General features: G+C 36.1%; 1 protein-coding gene across 7 annotated transcripts in view; it reads left to right on the top strand.

Annotated features, from left to right (window-relative positions):
* KLHL5 (kelch like family member 5) overlaps nt 1-20,794 on the top strand; it is a 65,865-nt gene that overhangs the window by 10,599 nt on the left and 34,472 nt on the right. For 2 of the 7 annotated variants that reach the window (XM_049792189.1, XM_049792182.1), the window contains exon 1: nt 10,838-11,604. The exons of 4 other annotated variants lie outside the window; for them this stretch is intronic. In XM_049792189.1, coding sequence (XP_049648146.1) covers nt 11,072-11,604 — 533 coding nt within the window. In that variant the 5' untranslated portion in view covers nt 10,838-11,071. Of the gene's footprint in view, nt 1-10,823; nt 11,605-20,794 lie in introns of those variants that run through there. One more of the 7 variants, XM_049792199.1, reaches the window with a different exon arrangement.

Below are 20,794 nucleotides of genomic sequence, written 5' to 3'. Positions count from 1 at the left end.
GCAATTTCTTACTTGTTACCACAGTAGACATTTTATGTTGACTTTTGCACAAATAAGCTATTAGCCTGACAGTTGTCTTCCAGATAAGTAAAGCATTCTACATCGATTATTCATTATATCCATATGCTTTTTTCTGGTAGATATTCTAAAATATATTCTAATATTCTAAAGAGAAGTATTTTTGAATATTAAATAATCACTTGGTCCTTGCCGAAGATGAAATCAAAAGTTTAAATCTTGATCTTCTGAATTCAGTAAGAGAAATGGTATTTTGGATGTAAATGTAATCACAAGCTTGTCCATTCACTATAATTAAAGCATTAAGAAAGTAGAGCATTTAATTATGTTATCATAACTTGATAAGGCTTGGCAAGATCTTCACCAAGAACCATAGCATTTTAAACTTGGAAATATTTGCCAAGGAAATGAAAGTAATTAACTAAAATTAATCTATGAGTTTATAAACATGTGGACAGATCAAGTGATAAGTAATAGAAATTCACTCTTTTGTACCTCCTGTCACTTCTTAATAGATACTTTTTTCATTAACAAATAAAAATTTAATTGCACCTTTGCATAAGAAATTGACTGATGTTTTGACCAAAGAACAATTGTACTTAAAACAGATTAAGTGATAGTTTCAGTAAATATTCAAACATTATTGTTTGAAAACTTAAAAGCTCAATGAATGAGAAATATATTTTTTATAAATACTGAAAGCTAAATTAGGAATTCTTAGAACTTTGAGCTAATGGGGAGGATGGATGGGCAAATGATTGCAGACCATCTAAATCTGATGAGATCCACATGCAGTAACACGACATGTTAGTTTTGTATTTCCCTTAAGATTTACCCAGAGCTGGTAGGAGAGAAAGAAAAAAACCATGTGGTAAGCAAATAATGAAAGTTTTTTCTTAATTACACCACTGCCTTCTGGCAGTTTAGCCATCTGGGTTCAAGAATTTTCTTGGTTTTGAGCATGCTACTTTGGTAGTGGACCTGAGGCCCCTGGGAGTGCCAACAGTTTGGATTAGTATCCTGTGTTCCTCCTGGCAGTTTGTTTATTTTGCTGTTGTCTACTTCTCTCTCTGCAGAACAGGAAACGTTTTAGGATTCCTGTAAAAACAGGGGTGAGGCAGTTAAGATGGGGATCAGTATGCCTCTTAGGACAGCTGAACAGTTAACTCTGCAACTACTTTTAATGATTTAAAGGATTAATAGGTGGTCTAGATTTCTACCACTGTTGCCTTCTTTCTCAAGGTCATTTCAGTTTTACACAGTTGTGGAAGGATAGGAGCTCATAGTTGTGTTTGAACAGTCAGTCGGATATTGTGATGATTTCTGTTCTAATTTGTTTCCAAATCCTGAGCTTAGGTGATAAATAGCCACTCAAGCTAAGGCAGTTGTGCATACTCAGAAGCAAAAGATAGGCAACCTGTGAGTCTGTAAGTTCCCCAGACAAGTTGGCTTTATGTCTTTTGGTTCATCAGTTCCTCCCTAATAACATTCTGTCTACTGGCCAATTTCAGTCCAACTCTGACAGAATGGAGCCCTTATTGTGTTTAAATTCCTGAAAGGTTTTGAAAATATGGGTAGGTAGGGAAGGCCAAATAAGTAATACTACTTGACCTGCCAGCTGAGGAGCCTGTCTGCTTCTGGGTCTGAATATGACAAAGGATTTGCTTGTCCTGCCTGTCCTGGTACTTAGTAGGGAGGGATATTGCATGCATGTGGGTGAGGGAGACTATGTGAGATGAAGCATGCAGGAGAACTGGAGTTACTGTTAGAAGAGCTTGTAAAGTAAATCATAGTAGGGAACCTCAGATTACTTCTGCATGACACTGCGGACACAGAATGGAGAACCTAAGAAACCAGTTTTCTGATTATATTTAGGAAAACATGGTGACTTGATACATAGTTTAATCTAAGATTTAATAGTGTCCAAATACAGAATTAAAGGATATTTTTCCTTATGTACCTCAAATACGTATTATTTTAAGCAACATTGACCCAAGGCAGAGGATTAGTTTTGTTTTAGAGTGGAGGGGATAATTAAATGTACTGTGATTTGTTCTGCATGTTTTTTTCCTAATAATACTTCCTTGAGCCAAATCACTGGTAAAATCAATGGAAACCTTTAATTAACATCTCTAATTTAATCATGTTGCTTTTACAACTTTGTGAAGCTTCTTGTAACACGGAAAACCTATCAAGATATTATGCTTGTAATTAAAGCAAGTAATACAAGGCATTTTATTGTGTGTTTATAAACAAATATATGTATGATCCAATTTAAACATCTCTGGGACTATTTGATTATGAATACTGCTCTCTGGTATTGATCTCTCATTTCAGTGCTTGATTTCAGATTTACAGTTACTGCTGTAAATGTCACTTGTTATGGAGAAATAAGATGAAAGAGTTGGGTTTTCTACTCTATAAGATAATACTTTCCAGTAATGTATATCTGTCAGCTACTAGTGTGTCTAATTATAAACAGGATTTTTAGTAGTGATGGGTGATGATTCATCTCACAAGTCCTTAATCGGAATATGAACACTTAAATGCTCTTTTAAAAATCTTTACTATAATACACGCATTTCATAAGAAATTGTGGTAATTTCTCTGTGTGGCATTTCTTGTGTAGTCATTGCTTCATCTGTGTTCGATGAACTGTATAAGGAGCAATCAGCACTGGCAAGCTGAATTGGAAAAATACTCTTCTGTACCCTACTGTTGTATTAAAGTAAATGATATATATTTAGAGCTGGCATAGAAAATCTTAATACCATAGTGGAGGGGTAAGAACGTGTGCACATACGGTATCCTTTTGATAATGTTCTAACAAAATGCTTCTAAAGTATTTCTTTAAAAAGGCACTTATTTTGTTTATATCTACAAAAGATGAAAGAAATATTTCATTTAGTGGGGGGATGAGAATAACCTGTTACAGAGCAACGTTTCCATTCAGTAATGTGGAACTGATGCAATGAATTCCTCATCTCCTATGCATCTAGTTACCATGCTTGGCAGTCATCTTGCGTACTTGTAAAGATCATAACCACAAACTGGCAGTAGATCAAAATGTTTCCTTTTTTATCTGTCTAACCTTGAGCTTACCAAAATGGTTTATTTCTATCCAGCTGCTGGCATAAAGGCACTTAATCGATTTGAGTGCACAAATAGAATTAGGATGCTGATTTGACAGGTTATGTTGCTTTCATATTACTTGTATGATAAATGCAGAATGTTATTAGTTGAAAGAATTCTTTACTTGTCACACCAGCCATTCCTGTAAAGTCCATTTAAGGAAGGGACATAAGTCTGTGGAATAAGTAGCTGATGGTCAACTAGATATTTGATTTCTCTTTTGCCACCTTACAAGCAGATCAGCATTTCACAGAATCACAGAATGGTTGAGATTGGAAGGGAGCTCTGGAGGTCATCTCATCCAACCCCCCCTTGCTCAGGCAGGGTCACCAAGAGCAGGTTGCCCAGGAACATGTCCAGGCACCTTTTTAATATCTCCAGGGTACAGACTCCACAACCTTCCTGGGCAACCTGTACTCAGTCATCCTCATGGTAAAAAAGTGTTTCCTTATGTTTAGGTGAAACCTCTTGTTTTTTAGTTGTCTGTTCCTCTGGACACCCCTGAAAAGAGCCTGACTCCCATCTTTGCTCCTTCACTTCAGATACTCATACACATCGATGAGACCTCCCCCCTGAGTCTTCTCTAAGCTAAACAGTCCCAGCTCGCTCCAACTTTCCTCATATGAGAGAAGCTACAGGCTCTTCATCATTTTAGTGGCCCTTTGCTGGACTCTCTTCAGTATGTCCCTATGTCTCTTGTACTGAGGAGCCCAGAACTGGACACAGTACTCCAGGTGTGGCCTCACCAGTGGTACATAGAGGGGAACGATCATCTGCCTCGACTCGCTAGCAACACTCCTCCTAATGCAGCCAGGGATACCATTAGACGCTTTTGCTGCAAGGGCAGATTGGTGGCTTATGTAAACATGGCGACCCCCAGGTCCTTTTCTGCAAAGCTGCTTTCCAGCTGGGTGGCCCCCAGCATGTACTGGTGCATGGGGTTGTTCCTCCCCAGGTACAGGATTTTGCACTTCCCTTGTTTGAACTTCATGAAGTTCTGAAGGCTAATCTTGCTAGTAAAGACAAAGTCAGAGGGCATTCAGTACCTCAGCCTTTTCCATTCAGCAGCAGGCCTACATTTCCCCTAGTCTTCCTTTTGCCACCTGTGTACCTATACAAATCCTTCATGTTGCCTTTGAAATCCCTTGGGAGATTCAACTCCAGGTGGGCATACAGTGGTAGAATTCTTTATATTGCAAAGATTTTTATGAGAAGTTGTTTGACATCTGTGATGTTACGCACAACTGCATTCCTAAAATGTCATTAAGTGCGTGTTTTGTGTAGAAGTAATATTAATTCTTAAAACTAAATAAAAGTTCTGTTTCTCATATTAATGAGACATTAATATGGTTCTCATAAACGTTAATTTGATACTTATAAGCATTGATATGATTCTTATAAGCATTCTGCCTTTTAGTGTGATGATAGTTGGTTTTATAGTTTGATCATTTGTGTTGCCGTTCTGTGAACCCTGTATTCTGCAACACTGTTTTCACGTTGCAGTGATCAATTGCACACAAGGAATTCCAGATGAGGTCACAGCATTTGTTTTATAAATATGTAATAAAATGATATCCTCTTATATTGTCTCTTACGCAGCTGAAAGTCTCAATTGAGGGGGGGATGTTAACTGAAGCAGCTAATTAAACAGAGGTCCTCATTGAGAGAGAAATAATGAGTCTCTTGAGGTGTCTTTTGGTGTTAAATCATTCCTTTAGAATGCTCAAGTCTCTATCTTGAAATACTTCAGTAGCTGTGGCATTGCACAGCTTGACATTTAAATACACTGTAAACTTTTCACCCACGGACCTCCACGTATTTCTCTCAGAAGTTTGTGCAGTCTTCCATGGAGCACTGTCTTGTATTACCTAATAACTTGCAAATCTGCTTCTTCACTGTTCTTTTACTGTGTTGTAATCTGGCAGTTTTCTGTATGGCGCCTAATGTAGAAGTGTGAGTACGTGTAATTTTTTACCAAACAAGAACCCGCTCTGCTGTTGACAGTGTTGGTAGTGTTGTTCCTTACCCATTTTTTGTGGGTTTTTGAGGAAACTTGAATGCCTCATGGTCAAATCAAGCTGCTGCTGTCTTGGAAAAATGTAAAAATACCTTCTTCAGTTTGTCTGCAAATTTGCCTACAAAGCTGACCTTGGCCATGTTTATATTATCTTGATAAAAGGAAACTATCTCCATGTTATTTTGGTTGGATTTGCTGCAATCCTTCAATCTGTGGTATATGGCCTTTTGTAGCTTTATTAGGCAATACTTTCCTAAACTGGTTCTAAAGAATGGCTTTACTTTTGACAGGACTTCTTTAAATATCTGCAGAACAGTGTTTTTGTTATCACTCTTCCTTAACAGTGATCAATTCTAGAGGACATGATTTGTGCTGGAGTATTACTGCCTCCAGATTGATGATTTTACGTTGTTTTTATTAGAATCGGCAGTACCAGTATTCCTGGAGTGTATGAACTAGGAACCTTTTGCTTGTCTTAATCTTTGTGTGGCTACTTGAGCCTTCGGTACAGAAAGCTGGTTTTGTGATTCAGGGGATTGGCCTTTCACACTGTTGTCCATTTTGTATTGTAAATGAGTTTTAACTGAAAAACCACAGCTGACCTGATGGATTGGGTGTGCAAACTTTTTGAGGGTGAATAAGCTTCAGGGGACTTATTGCACTGTTTACTTGGGAATAGCTCTGCATTACAGTTTTACATGTAGATGATGCAGTTCCTGATAATGCTTGGGTATTACTTGGATAGACAGAAATCAACATTAATGTTAAAGAAATGTAAATGTCTTGGATCACAGCTATTGTTTGGTGTGAACCAGTATGATGCTTTAGCTAAAAAAATCTAGGATCTGACAGCGTAGTCTTCAATTACATATAGAAATCTTTCTCCTCCTCCCCTTTCCCCCACCCCCATCTGAATAAAATAAACAGCAAACCAGGCTGTTGCTCTGTACAGGTCTTTTTATGCTACTGTTAAACTGAATGTTCTAAAGTCAGTGTTTCTAAACATATGTCTTGCACCTCTCAAGGGAAATGTGCAATGCAAAGTGGCAGAAAGTTACCATGTAGTGCCAGTAATTTGGCTGCAGCTCATTTCTGCCAGTCAGAACAATGAATTTAAGTACATACAGTCAGTAACCGTAGGGTGTTTTCCTCTTTTTTTTCTTTTTTTTCTTTTTTCTTTTTTTCTTTTTTCTTTTTTCTTTTTTATTTTTTCTTTTTTCTTTTTTCTTTTTTTTTCTTTTTCTTTTTTCTTTTTTTTCTTTTTTTTCTTTTTTTTTCTTTTTTTTTTCCTTTTTTTTTTTTTCTTTTTTTTTTTTTTTTTTCCCCTGGGTGAACTATGCTGCTGCTGCTTTAAGGGACTTTTCACAAAACCATAAACCAGAAGTGTTCATACTTACAAAAAACTTTGGGATAGGAAGTGATTATTGTTTTACAGAATCACAGAGCATGAACATACCTATCTTCCTGAAGTCTCTGTTGAGCTATTTCTGTAATTTTGGGGCTGGAACAAAGGAATAGGGAAGAAAAAAGAAAGTAAACATTTAACATTTCTTTTAACATAAGCATAGTTACAAGCAGAATTGCAGTTTAGGGTTCGCCTATAGCAGTTTTCTTTGAAGTTATTTTAATGTCTCAAATTAATATTTTAAAGTTTAAAAATCCCCTTTTAAAAGTGTTAACATTTTGAATGCTTTTTAAGACTGTAAGTATGCATTTGATTAACTGATTACATCTTATCGTCAGTGAACCTTTCTTATGCTTTAGAATACATATCTAGGATTGCTTAACAATGGCAGTAAAATACTAGCTTATCACATCTTAATGAGTCTAGTTATGTCTAAAATATCTTTTTATATTTAATGCTTTTGTTAAGCAGTATTTTTTCAAAAGAGAAACAACTCTTGCAGTCAGAACAAAGATTTTATCTAATTATTTTGACATTTTCATTCTTAATTGGCACTTAGAAGGATCATTAATATCTTCTAAGGAGTAGCTGAGCCTTTATGCCCCTAGATCTTCAATTTTAAAATGGATAGTTTTAAATCCATTTGACAGACTAAATACCTTGAAAATATTATATGTGAGTTGCCCTGAAGTTGAGTGGTGATAGTTTTGTGAAGCCAAAACATAGCAGTGATAGGAAAAGTGTTACCATGAAAAGTGGTGTTGTGATTCAACTCTTAAAAGTGCCTCAAAAAAGTATTCCATAAACATATTTGTTTATTTGAAAATTTAACTGACTTCCTAGTGAAAAAGGAAAAGTTGTAATGAATAAAAGTGTGTAGACCTAATTATTTAAATAATAATTTTTCCATATTTCCCAGTGATGTACTTAATATTTAGAGTGTACCTTCCCTCAAAACATACAGTAGAAGTATCTTGGGAGTAAAAATGTTTTCTAAATTTTAACTAGTTATGCTGGATTGCAGTCTTCCTTTAACACTTGTATGAATAAACATATTACATATAATATCAAAGAATGTCAGTGTAGAAAAGTTTTTGGCTAGTAAAAAAAAAAAGTTTATATCTCTGTGGAGATAAACTTCTGAAGATGTTGAAAAGAACAATTTATAAAGTTGTCATGCTGTGTTCTTGGTGTTAACTATTTGTACAATTGCAGATTTAACATATGGTATACATTTAAATGTTTTCCTTTTGTTCACAAGGCAGAATCTGGGAAAGTGTCCCCCACTGCTGACTGCAGGAATTTATTACTTTGTGGAGCTGCTCATGTGAGAGAAGTTAATGTACTTAAATGCTGAGGTGCTCCACTATTAGGAATATCAATCTGATCAGTCAAAATCGGAGTTCTCAAAATTGTCTTCACAGCAAGCTTACACAACCTCCTTAATGTGAACAGAGTTATGTTCCCATAGAGGACAGTGTACTTGTGTTTAAAATGTTATGATTCATCACAAAATAGAAAATGGTTATTCAGCTGCAACAGTGACAAAGGTCAGAAAATAATATAAGCACTCTTCTTTTTTCATTAAATGAAAACTTTTGCCTTAGTCATTGAAAAAATATTTCAGAATCTTTGCAAAATCTGTTTATACTGTGTTTGACTAGGATGGTACCATTCAGCTTACCTTTTTAGCAGATTTCTCAGAAATGTGTTAGTGTGTTAGTAAGGCGTATGATGGGAGGCCATAGACTGGAGGTGGATGTTTGAATTTTTGAGCACCAACCACCAGACGAGATGTCAAAGATGAGGTTTGAGTGGTCATAGTAAGTGGAAGTCCTAACAGCTCATCATTTGAGATCTCCTCAAAAATCTGGTAGGTCTCAACAGGGGACCTGATAAAAGCTGTCACATTATTCATAGTAATAATGGTTGTCCAGAACAAGAAGAGGCCCTCAGTTATTTCCGAGCAATGTTGTCAATTTAAACTGAAGAATTAAGTAGCACTTGTTTCATCTTGTCGTTTGTAACACAAACTTCTATCTAATTCATATGAAACAGAGAAATATTTTAGATATTTATGCAGTCTGTCTTAGAACTGTAATTTGGGAGAGTGTATAGAGGAGCAAGAGTTTCTATAATCTAGAAAAATGAAAGAAAACGGAAAACAGTTTTGTGGTTTGGTGTCTTAAGACTACACCACATTTTGTTTTCTAATCTCTGTTTGAGCCCACAGCTTCACAGCGAAAGAAGAGCAGTAATTAGGCTGTTTTTCCCAGTAAGTCATGAGAAAGTGCTGAAAAAGCACTAGAATTGGCAAATCTGCCATTGTCTTAGACTTGTACTGGGACGGTTTGAATTTTAAACAAGTCTGCTATACAAGAAAGAGAATCCAGGTCAGTCCTTATGTATAGTGGATTTACCATACCAGCAGAAATAAAGGTATTTAAAGCTTACTTTTCATAGTTAAATGGGTAATTAAAATACTACTGATGTGATGAATGTTAAATACACCAATTGCTTGTCCTGCTTCTCCACATCTGCTTTGATGAACACCTGACACCAACACAAAATGTAAGGAGAGGATAAATAAAAAGATGCATTTTGTTATTACTTCTTAAGCTGTACTGTAGTTTCACCCAACTTGCAGTTACACAAATGGTGGTATTTGAACACTGCAGTTAAGCTTTTAATGATTAGCTCTATGTGTACAAGATGAGTAGGATCTACGTGTCATATCATTTTGGTTAAATATCCGTACAATTTTTATGCTGATATATTAAATCATTATCCTCCTTAAATATTACCCTGTTTGCCTGTGTTTAAATGAAATCCTCAGCAAAGATGGTAAGAACTTTGTATATTTACCTACTTAATCATCTCACCTTCTAAGTATCTTCAGCTGTTTTCTGGGCATGCTACAAAGGCCTTGGTATACAGCTTCTGGTGGGCCAGGATGCTGGCAAGGTACACATTCTGAAATGCAGCATCTTTTTGTAGAGAACAGCTGGAATGCTGTTTCTATAGAAATGAGCTTTGCTAGCATTTGTGAGAAGCACTTTCATAAATAACTGTGTTCTGAGCAATGATGGGTGAGCTTTCCACATTAAAAGTAGCCCTTTCAGCATCATGATTCCCCTGAAAACAGCATGATTTACTCCTGGCATTGAGTATGAAATGTAGTGTTTGTTTTTTGCGTGGTAAAATTGGGCACTGTTTTCAAATGGACTCTGCATATAACCTGCTTTAAAGAACACTGCAGGTATCCTAATTATAAGATCACCTATTTTGTAGCTCATAACGTTCATCTGAGAGATAGTGACTTTCACTTTTGATTAAAACTGTAGGTAGAAAAGAAGCGCTTAGAAATTTCTTGCATATGTGCCCTGCAGAGTTGAACAGGCTAACTGAACTGAAGATTGAAAACGTAGATCTGTTTATCAAGGACTGATAAAATCCAGTGCCTCTCTGTAGTTCTAAAATTGTTATTACTGTTTATATGTGATTTTAATGAGTCTCAGCATTTTACACCTAACTAGCTCCGTATGTCATAGAGGAAATAGGCAGTTTTTCATAGGAAATGTAAATTGGTCGTTGTGTATTTTGTCTTTCTCTTCCTCATTCAAATAAAAACTTCTGTTGGATGTTGTAATACATTATGTAAATCACCTATCTAGAGGGAATTCTGTCTCAAAAGTATGCATCTCTCTTTTTCACTGTTACATCACAGTACATTTAACCTGATCTGGAACAGCTGATTGTATATGATTAGAAAGAAGGCTTTTGAGAAGTTGTCTTTTGTTGTCTATTTTGCAGGGGCTGTTTCTGGTGTCTTGGACAGTCACCAGTTAGCTTTTTCTTGCTTTTACTTTTAGTGATGTGTAAGTGAATGGAAACCATTAGCCCACTTCAGATAGAAATTTTCAGTTGCTGCAGACCTACATTTGAATCAAAGCACATCAAGATGAAAGGCTCTATAACCCAGTACTAGTCCCCTGAGCCTTCCAGGCTGTTCTTGTCCTTTTTAAGTTAGTGCATGTCCTGTAATGGGAAAAAGAATTATTTACAGTTCAGTTTCTCCCCAGTATAATCAGTTATCTTTGGATTGGTTTTAAGTCTTTTCTGTAAATTTATTCTTTAGCAGTGCGGAAAGAATTTAATTTGCTTTTTTGCGGGTTTTTTTCCCCTCTGCAGTAGTAAGAGTTAACAGAATAAGAAGCAGAGATGCAGTACAGGAATTACGTTCTCTGTCATTTGTGGTTTAAGAAAAGGGGGGTGGTATTCAGCTCTTGAAAGGGCTTTAATGAATACTGTGTGGTGTTTCTGAAAGCTAATGGTCAGAGGAGAGCAACAGAAACAGCCTTGGAGCTTTTAGGGTAAACTGATTAGCATTTTTCGTGATCGAGGTGATTGTTTCACCTCCTCTTTTTATCTCAGGATTTTTCACCGTCTATTGCCTTTTGTTTATATTCAAATGACATACCGTTAAAGAAGCCTTTTTTATGCCAGTGCAATGCTTTCTCCCCTCCTTCTGTAGAAAATCTGCTTGCCACAGACAGGCAGAGCATGTGTTTCTCTTGTCTTGGTTGGGTGCGCAAATCTTTTATGTGTGCTGCTTCTTACCCTGTTGCCTAGACGATCACTGGCTTTCACTAAGGATGTCTGGTTCTCGTAAAGAGTTTGACGTGAAGCAGATTTTAAAAATCAGATGGAGGTGGTTTGGTCATCAGGCATCAGCCCCTACCTCTGCAATTGAAACCCACCAGGGAGACTTCTGGAATAGAGGACAAAATGTAACAACTGGTGGCACAAAGTTTTTAGATTCTGGTAACCTGCCTTTAACATCAGTTGGTTACAGAAGGTCCAGCCAACAGGATTTCCAGAATTCGCCTCCTTGGCCAATGGCATCCACCTCAGAAATCCCTACATTTGAATTGTCAGCAGAAGACTGTGGAGGTGCACGTTGGCTTGACAGACAAGAAACAGATGATAGAGCAAGTGAAGAAGAAAATGAATCGGACAGCAGTTCGTGCAGGTTAATTATTACTTTCCTATTGTGAGATATGTCTTTTCATTTCATGTTTACAGATAGCATGCATATATAGGCTAGCCTTTATTCTAGGTTAAAATGCTTCAGAAATCTAGCAGCTGCTGTGCACCAGAAACAGAAAATGATTTATAATCAGGGTTCTGTGTGTCTACTAGGACCTTTTTAAGAGGCAGCTTTAGTCAATGTGGATAAATAAAGCACAAACATGGAGGCACTCACTTGTGTTTTAAATAGTATACCACGTATATGCTGCTATGAACAAGGTACTGTCCATTACATGGTAATGTTACAGGATGCTTTCTAAATTATTTTGAAGTGACACTGATTGTTTAGTTATGCTGAGAATTAGTCCCATGCCAGTTAGGAGAAAACTATGAAAATGTAATCTTCTTGTGACTCTTATCTGATGTTTCCACATGTTTCTATAAATGAGGGAGATGAAACTGTAAAAAACACTTAAACTGTAAAACAAAGATATTTTTTTTCTTGTGCATATGCAACTTGAAGGAAAAAAAAATATTTCAGCTATTGAAAGCCAACCAATTTGTGCTTTAAAGTTATTGCAGTTATCCGTCCAGGTGTCTTAAACTGTATCTAGCTTAAAAAGAAAAAATGGTTTTATTGTGTCTATAAAGATGTTTTGGTGTTCTTCTCTTCCATATCGTTACTAAAGATGAAACTGTAAAATTTGTTCTTAAATGAAAGGTGTCTACCAGTTGTTGTAAATTAGGGAAGTTAATTCTTTTATTTCGTTTTACTGCATAAGCCAGCCATTCTTCACTAAAAGTAATTTTCCTGTTTTATAGTGCACATAGTGCATAATAGTTAGCTTACCATTTCAAGTAATCTTTATGATGTTTGCTTTCTCGCTTTTAAGATAACTTTGCAATGATACGGCATTTTGGAAAGTATGGCCATTTAAAGGAGTACACTGTTTAATAAAGCCTGTTAAGGACAAATCAATCTAGTTAAAGCAGTTTTAGTGTTTTGAATTCCCAAGGAGAAGAATTCATTTAGTGCAAGGGCAAAGTAGTCCATAATATAAACACTAACTATTTATGGTTTATATAACCTTTAAAGATTCAAGGAAAGGAGGGAGGGTAAAAGTACTTAGGAGTCAACACAGTGTATTTGCTTTTATCACTGAATGGCAAAAGTACTAGAATTACAGGGAAAAGAAATCCTGCATACTGATGCTTCATAACAGCAGTCTTACTGTGCTGCAACAACTATTTAGCTATAAATAACATATCTCTGTAGAGGTCCTATTTTAAGTGATATTCAAGTACAAATTTTTAAATAGCTGTGGCACTGGATAATATATATGGTATAGGTGTAACATCACCTTCCATTTCAGCAATGTCTACTTGTGATGTGAAATTTTCATGTACAGCATTACCCCAAATAGGATATTCTCACCATAGCAAAGCAATCAGTGTAGAAAAAACATGTAATTTTAAGAGAGAAATGTATAGATTGAAATTAGTACAAATTTGTTCTTAAATGTAGGAGAATTTACATATGACAAAATTTGTTACTTTGTAGAACTGGAGAACTCCAGATACTTATTTAGGTGGTGTGAGAAGTTTATATAGCATTGGGGGTTTTTGTGTTTGGGTTTGTTTTTTTTTTCCAGGTGGAGTTGTATACTACAGGAAATGCACGTAGGATTTGAACTTAGTGAATTTGAAGTATCTTGTTAATTATGTGTTCAATCATCTATAGCATCTAGAGTTATTTGTAATTCCTTTATTGTCTTGTAAGTCTTGCTGGTGTTTTAGTTTCATGCTTCAAAATAAATGTTTTAGATAAATTTTGAGTTCAGTGGTGGTACAATTTAATGTCACTAATGGTAATGTAAGAACTTGCGTTGTATTGTTACCTGTATCTCTAGTCTCATGGAGAGACTGTACTTAATGTTTTGTTCACTCCCTTTGTTAAGATGTATAAGCTGTTAGGCAGACTACATAAGTCTGCTTAACAGCTGGAATTTTTCTGATGTTAAGAACTTAATTAAATGGTCTTTTTTATTAGTCTAAAATATAGCTTCTTATCTATTGACTTAAGGGAAAAAAAACCCAACACGTTCATCTATGTAGTTTTCAAAGGGCTTTTTACCCCTATGAAAACAGTTACCTTCATTAGAAACAAATTGTCCGTATGAAAAAATCCTTTTTTTTTTTTAAAAAACTTCTTTTAGTCACTTTGGAGTTACTTTACTTCTTCACTCCTCTGTAACTTATTGCCCAGTTACAAGCCCTAAAAGCATGAAGTGACAGAAGCAGCTCTACTGCTTGGTGTGTATCAATCATCCTTCCTCCTTGCCATGTCGTATACACAGGTAGAAAAGCATTTAGATCAGGTCTTTGTCATTATGAAAGCTTTAGATCATTATGTTATTCATTTGTTATTAGTATAGATCTATTCAGGGATCAGAGCTAGTTGGCTATGATGCTGTTCACATCATACACCTGTGTGTTTATAACCATCATTTGCTTGAATGATTGTTTACTCGTCCAGTGAGGCTTGAATTCTGTTGCTGGTTTTCATCTCCTACATTTCCTCTATTGCTGCTGTTTGTTAACTCCCCTACATTCCTGAGGCGATGGTCATCGTTTTGGATTTGTACACTTTTCAAAAATTTTCCAACAGCTGTGCAGACTGTGGTATAGCAAATTTAAGCCCATTAGCAGTAGATTTGTTTTTCTTAACTTTTTGTGGGTGCCTTAGCAGCAGTCCACAGACCTTGAAGGCTCAGTGGATATCAAGCTAAAAATACCTGGAGCATACCTAGTATGCAGAGTATTGTATCTGGTTCATTTCACCCAGGCATGCATTAAAATATTGGAATTACTCTACTGTAGATTTAAGTATGAAAATGTATTCAAATATAATATAATATGTATATTTACATTTGAACATTAAATACAAGCCATATTCCAGAATTCATCAGTTGTGTCCTAACTCTGAACAGTTCAGTAAGAAGTCTGTAATTGGTTTTAAGACAAGGTCTGAATGTACCAAGTGGTAGCTACTCTGTAGTATTGCTCCTTATGAACAGTCTTGAAGTTAACATGTTGTAACTTCCCATCTAAGTCTGCCCCCTCCCCCCCCCAGCAGTTTTCAATCTACAGAAACCTTTGATATGCCTTTTCTTTCACCTCAGTCTTACTGAGCTTTGAAGCTGTAAGTTTGTTAGGACCCCCAATTGTGCTGTGTATTTCTGTATATCTTCTATCACAAAATAATGCAAACTGTCAAATAAGGACAGTTGATAGATTCCCTAATTGTGGCATGATAGTAGTATGATACTTGAAATTAACTGAAAAACTATAAAAAGAGCATTTTTTTTCTAGATATATGTATGAATTAAAAATAAGAAACTTTGTTACTGAAAGACAAGTTGTTTTACAGGGGAGAATCTCTAGCCTTCTTGTTTCTTTTCTTCCATGCTACTGCTAAAATTCTTTCATTTTGTCTGTGCCTATTACATCTTCACTTGGGTTATGTCTATGCACGTTTGAAAACAGTGCAGCACAGTTGTATAGCATATACGAGGCAGATTTATTCTAGTAAGCTTGAACAGTAGATGCTGTAATGAATATAAGGTAACAAGAGGCTTCACATGGACTTCGCAAAGCCACAGGGGATTCCAGCTATTTGTTTGGATAGAATGGGCTTCCATGCAAGATAATCATATTTTTGCAGTGATTGTCACATGCTTTGACTACATTAAAGCATGGTCAGGTATGTTTTTTGTACTACTGCACTTCTTGATCACACTGCAGTATAGATGTATCATGAGGTAGTCTAAGTAGCTGTTTTCCAGACAGAACGCATGTTACCGATGACATTTGTGTGGATATACAAATTCATTGCACTAAATCCAAGAGACCTCTTAGAAGTAAGACAGGAAACATCAGTGCTATAATCAAAGGTCTAGCTGCATTGGAGGATGCCTACATTATTTCTTACCAAAATTAGAAACAAGGGAAGGTGCAGTAGTATTATTGGCTTAGCAGGCTGTGTATATATGTCTTTGTTGGCCTTGCATAGGTGACACTGGAGTCTGTGCTCCAGCTTGTGTCTGTTGTTACTCATGCCAGTTAGATTAAGGTTAATGCAGATAACATTTGTATTTGCTTGAACCTGTGCCTTTTGATTGCAAGATTGTAGTTCTGGCTATTACTATAATTCTTTTCTCTGGCATAGAGTAAATCACTAGCCCTCAAGTTCACATGCATGTATAGCCTTACTGTGCTCTTCAGTCTCTCCAGAGTCACTTTTGTCCTCTTTCCATTGTCTTTTTCTTATCTTGAATTATGATACACTATGGATTTTTAGCAGTCTTTGTTGTTACCATCTATGGCTTCCTCTTTTTATTTATGCTCTTTCCAGCCTTTGAAAGAGTGTCCTGATTTTTACCATTGCTTGCTCTTTCCAAGAAGCCTTTCAGCATCCTTCTTTTCAACAAACTCCATTCTATGCAGCTGAGGATCTTGTCTTACTACCTTTGAAGAAGGAAATATTTTACCCCTTACAAAGTATAATATAAAATCATGGAAGCTGGCATATTATTATTTTAGTAAGTTGTGTTCTGGTCTCTGTATGCAGTAAAATGTGGGCTAGCTTGAAGACAGCAGTGTAAACAACCAAACTGTTGAAAAAATATTTTAAAAACTATTTTGAAACATTGTATGTAAAAACTGCAATGCAGGAAGCCATCTTAATGCAGCAAGAAAGTTGCAAAATTAAGATTTGTTTAAAAATGCAAAAGATGTATTTTAATATGTATCCTAATTTGTCCAAGGAGAGACATACTGTATCTCCTCTAATGTGTATGACCCAAACAATTAACTACCCTAGCCTAGAGATCACTTGCAATTGCAACAGATCTTCTAATTTTATTATTACCAAAAAAATACCTTGAGATCATGGGTATGTAATGCAGTATAGCAAATGCAGTGTCCTTCCACAAAGTAGACAATTAGCTTACCTTTTGGATGCATAGGACTTTTTTAAGTTACAAAGTCCAGCTACTGGAAATTTTTCTGTTCTAGTAAGGGAATAAATGCCTTCGCTGGGTTTCAGCAGTAATGAAACCTATAGCTTATTGGTGATTTGCTACAGTAAATTCTATACACTTCATTTATGATTGCGGAGTTCTGCTTTGATCAGTCAAACATTGGCTTTTGATTTTATTGACAGTATTCTTCGGTCTGCATTACAAGAATATAAATAGGAGCATGTAATTTATAGTCAGAGGTACTATGCATTAGTTTTATTCCTTTTATTGTCTTCTCTAAACACAAGGCTGTCGCACCCACTTTCCTGCACATACTTAATTGTTTTCATCACTTATCTCTAAACCTCTTTTATTATTTTGAACCTTATTTTGAAGCTTTTTAAGGTGTGAGTAAAACTAGTATTTTTTATTTTTCTTCTTTGAAATGTCATACTTACTCTTTTTTCATATCTGTAAACATTGAGATGTCTGTATTGGTTTGTTGGTTTTCTGTTTATTTACATGCCATATTTACAAAGGTAATATTCTTTATGCATGGATTCAGATTTAAAATGTTGATGTCAGTTTTTTCATTTTCTGAGAAACAAAGTGGTGTTCACTGGAAATGTATTGAGGAGAAAAATGTGCTTTTTTTCCCCCATCTCTACAGTTTTGCCAGTGTTTCCTACTTCTAATGCCTTCATCTACACCCAGTTTGTGTTAGAGAAACATATGTAAAACAGAATTTAAATCAATTCTACGCACAGGTTATTCTTGCTCCAGTTCCTATTTTGCACTGTTTTCATTGTATCAATGAAAGCCATTTGGGTTGGTGTATAGTGCTGCCTGGAAATTTCAGTAGCATAGATAGAGCATTTGCTTTTAATTTGGCTTCCTAAAGGGAGCAAGTTTATGCAGTTGTGTTCTGCACCACCTCTGTCATTTCCCTGATAGCTTTAAAACCCATGGGCCATTTTCATCTTAATGTGAGGCTAGGCAGAACTCTCAAAGATAACGTCACTCCTCGCAAATGGCAGCTAGTTAATGGAGAGAAACCCAGTTTATTGCCTTCACTGAAAAAGGGCAGAATTCATCTGCTGCAAAGCTGGCTGTGCAACACAGCTTCCCGTTAGTCACATTATTTGCTGTCTCTTGCCTAGTGAGGCAATGCCTTAAGGAATTGAGGGGAAAGGAGAAGAGCTAGACTTGTCGTGGTAGTGGGAATGGGAAAAGGAGATCATATAGAAACCTTTTAAAAACCAGACTTCATTTATTGATTCTGTGAACTAGCCAGTTGAGTAGATATAGTAGCATGTATATTTGGGGGTTTTTTTCCATCAAGATTTTGCAGATAGAAATCCTGTTGTAATGTTGCCTGACTCCTTTGTCCAGCCAAGGCTCTAGTAACAAGCTGCACTTCAACACGTTGCTTCTGTCAAAAGAAATATGACTTTTAATGCAAGGAAATGAGCTATTACTTGCTGCAAAAGGTTAGTAGAGGCGAGGTGGTACTTACATGTAAAGTCCTCATCTGTACTGCATACCCTTGATCTAACCATGTCACTCTTACCTTGCAGTAACACTACATTTTTGCAGATTCATAGGATTTCATGGTATCTTGTGAAGAAGTTGACCTTTTTTGGAAGTACAGATGAGGTTACAGCTAAATTAGGTGAACGAATCAGACAATAGAACAGTTTTAAATTTGAGTGAATTTATGCATAATTTTCAGAGATAATTTTTTCAGACAGGATTTTACACAATTTTTCAGAAAATTATTTTAAAAATCATTTCAAATTTTGGATTTTGTTCCTCTATTTCTGTTTCAAAATGAATAGTTTGAAATGTGTATTTGATTTTCTTCTTAGTAATAATGAAGTCTTTATTGCTTCATTTTTATTTCAAAGACAAACATGGAGACATTTAACCTAAAGGATGCCTTCCTAAAAATAATGTAAAAATGAATAAAATAAAATGTTTGAAAAAAGTTTTGCAACCTTTGTTATAGCCAAGGTTAGTACTTATTGGAATTCATAACCATTGTAACTCCTTTAAAATGAATTTCAATGCTTTAAAATAATTAATATAACAAATCCTGTTGATAGGAACAGGTTGTGCTTCTCCCCCGTAAAATTTGAAAAACACTGATGCCTCTCTCTTGAGACAGTGAGTTTAGTAAAAGTGGGAGGAGAAAAGGCTTGTGTATGTTATGGTTTGGTTCGGTTTTATATTGAAAACACTGCTGTGGCTTTGTTTAAGCTACAGCAATGAAGCCTGAAACAGCAGCAGGAGAGGTGTGAATTCAGCTCTCCAGTCATCATCATATATGCTTGTACTTTTGAAACTCATTTGTCACCACTTTACTAGCCCACTTAATTGCTTCATTGCTTTGCAATGAACTGTTATATTGGGCAGAGCTCCTTATTCCAAACATCCTGCTTGAAGAAATAAAATCCTTTTAAAAATGAATGTTTTTATAGCATGGCTTATACATAATTTTGATTTCAAAAAGCATACTCATATATAAGTTCGTTATTAGACAGAAGTTGAAGAAAGCTAGTATCTTTGGTATATGAATGTTTGTCACCAGTGTAGTAAAATGTGTAGCTAGCATGGGAAAAACCTTGTCCTTAGAGTAACTAATATTTTTGCAATCATTCTGAAATTGTACCATACTTAATAAAAATTGGTCAGTGCTAGATGGGATCTTTTTGACATAAATAGGGAAAGAAAAGAAAGGCCAAGAAAAGTGTGATTGAAGTTTAAGAATACAAAAAGGAAACCCTACCAACAAACATTCTAAGATACTTGTAATAATATTTACACTTAATGTGTTAAAAATACTACCTTAAATCTTAATCTTAAAGAAATATGCAAAAAGGTTCTTTGATACACATACCTCATGCCCTGACGGTCTTAGTCTTTAATGTAATTTTCTTAGTAGGTGTGCAGAAGTAGCAATACCTCTAGCCTATGAGAGGGGAAATTCATACTAAAAGTTAAATGTGAGTCAAGAGCCAAATCCAAAAGGAGCAGAGCTGCCTTGATACTCAGAGCTGCAGGACCTCGCAGCTGGGTGTTTGCTCTGAGCATGGGATTCACAGGTCAGTGTTGGATACCCAGGTTTCTTCTCTCTAGGTGGAAGGGATGTAGGCCAAGAATTTTGGAAGGCATTTCAGTGCTACTGCTGGCAGAGAGAAAGCAGGTCCTTCCCTTTCTCTGTCCTTTCCTTGCTTGTGTGTTCTCCCAAGCTGTCATGGCTGTAGCAAACCAAACTGGGAAACGGATTAGTAAAATAGTTTGGGGAAGGAAAGAGATTTGAATTTTTAATAACCAGTTATTAGGTATTAGGCATAAATAGCCCTTGAAGCTATATCTTTCCTTTTTTGCAAGTGCCTCAGCTGTTAGACTGCCTCTTTCATGTTCTCTTTAAGGACCACTGAAGCTTAATCTTTCTTTCCTTCTCCTTTTCCCTCCTTATGGAAAATGGTTTGTAAGCTACTGACTAGAGGACAGGAATAGGGCTGAACTTCTTCAGGTGAGGGGAGGAACTAAGCTCATCTCTGCTGTGTCCTGAATAAGTGCTTTATCGTGGGTAGTGGAAAACAGACACCACTACAGTTATTTTTCCTTAGTGAACAAGAGCGGTGACTGTCACTGAGTTCTGTCAGAATGTACCCATGTGCAGTCTTGGGGCTAGCAAAAGCTCTACTGAGGGTGTGGTCCAGCAAGGTGCTGGCTTAGAAAGGTTTTTTTTATCATTATTAATGGGGTTAATTTGAGGAATCTGGGTTAAAATATGGTTCAACCAAAAAAAAAAAAAAAACCAACCTGTATCAACACATTTGAGGATGTGATAAATTGTGATAGGGAATAAGAATTTCCTAAGCATTTCTTGTTGACCAGCACCCTGTTCTTTCCAGTTCTGTTTCTTTTTCAGGGTTGCTGGTTGAAGACTTGCTTTCCCTGAGTACTTCTTGCTCATTCACTGTGAGAATGCCACCCGGTTTTGCCAACATAATGGGGTTTTTTATGGTTACATTTTCACATACCAGTTCCTTGATTCAGTTTCCACAATTGCCACAAAGAATGCTTGTTCCAGCTTGTCAGAGGGCCAGTGATGGAGCAGAACAAGTGACTCATGGGGGGTGAGAAGTTGACCCAGATTAA

The sequence above is a fragment of the Accipiter gentilis genome, chromosome 3 (genome assembly GCF_929443795.1).
Source record: "Accipiter gentilis chromosome 3, bAccGen1.1, whole genome shotgun sequence".
Classification (NCBI taxonomy): domain Eukaryota; kingdom Metazoa; phylum Chordata; class Aves; order Accipitriformes; family Accipitridae; genus Astur; species Astur gentilis.
This window is presented reverse-complemented; position numbering and strand designations above follow the sequence as displayed.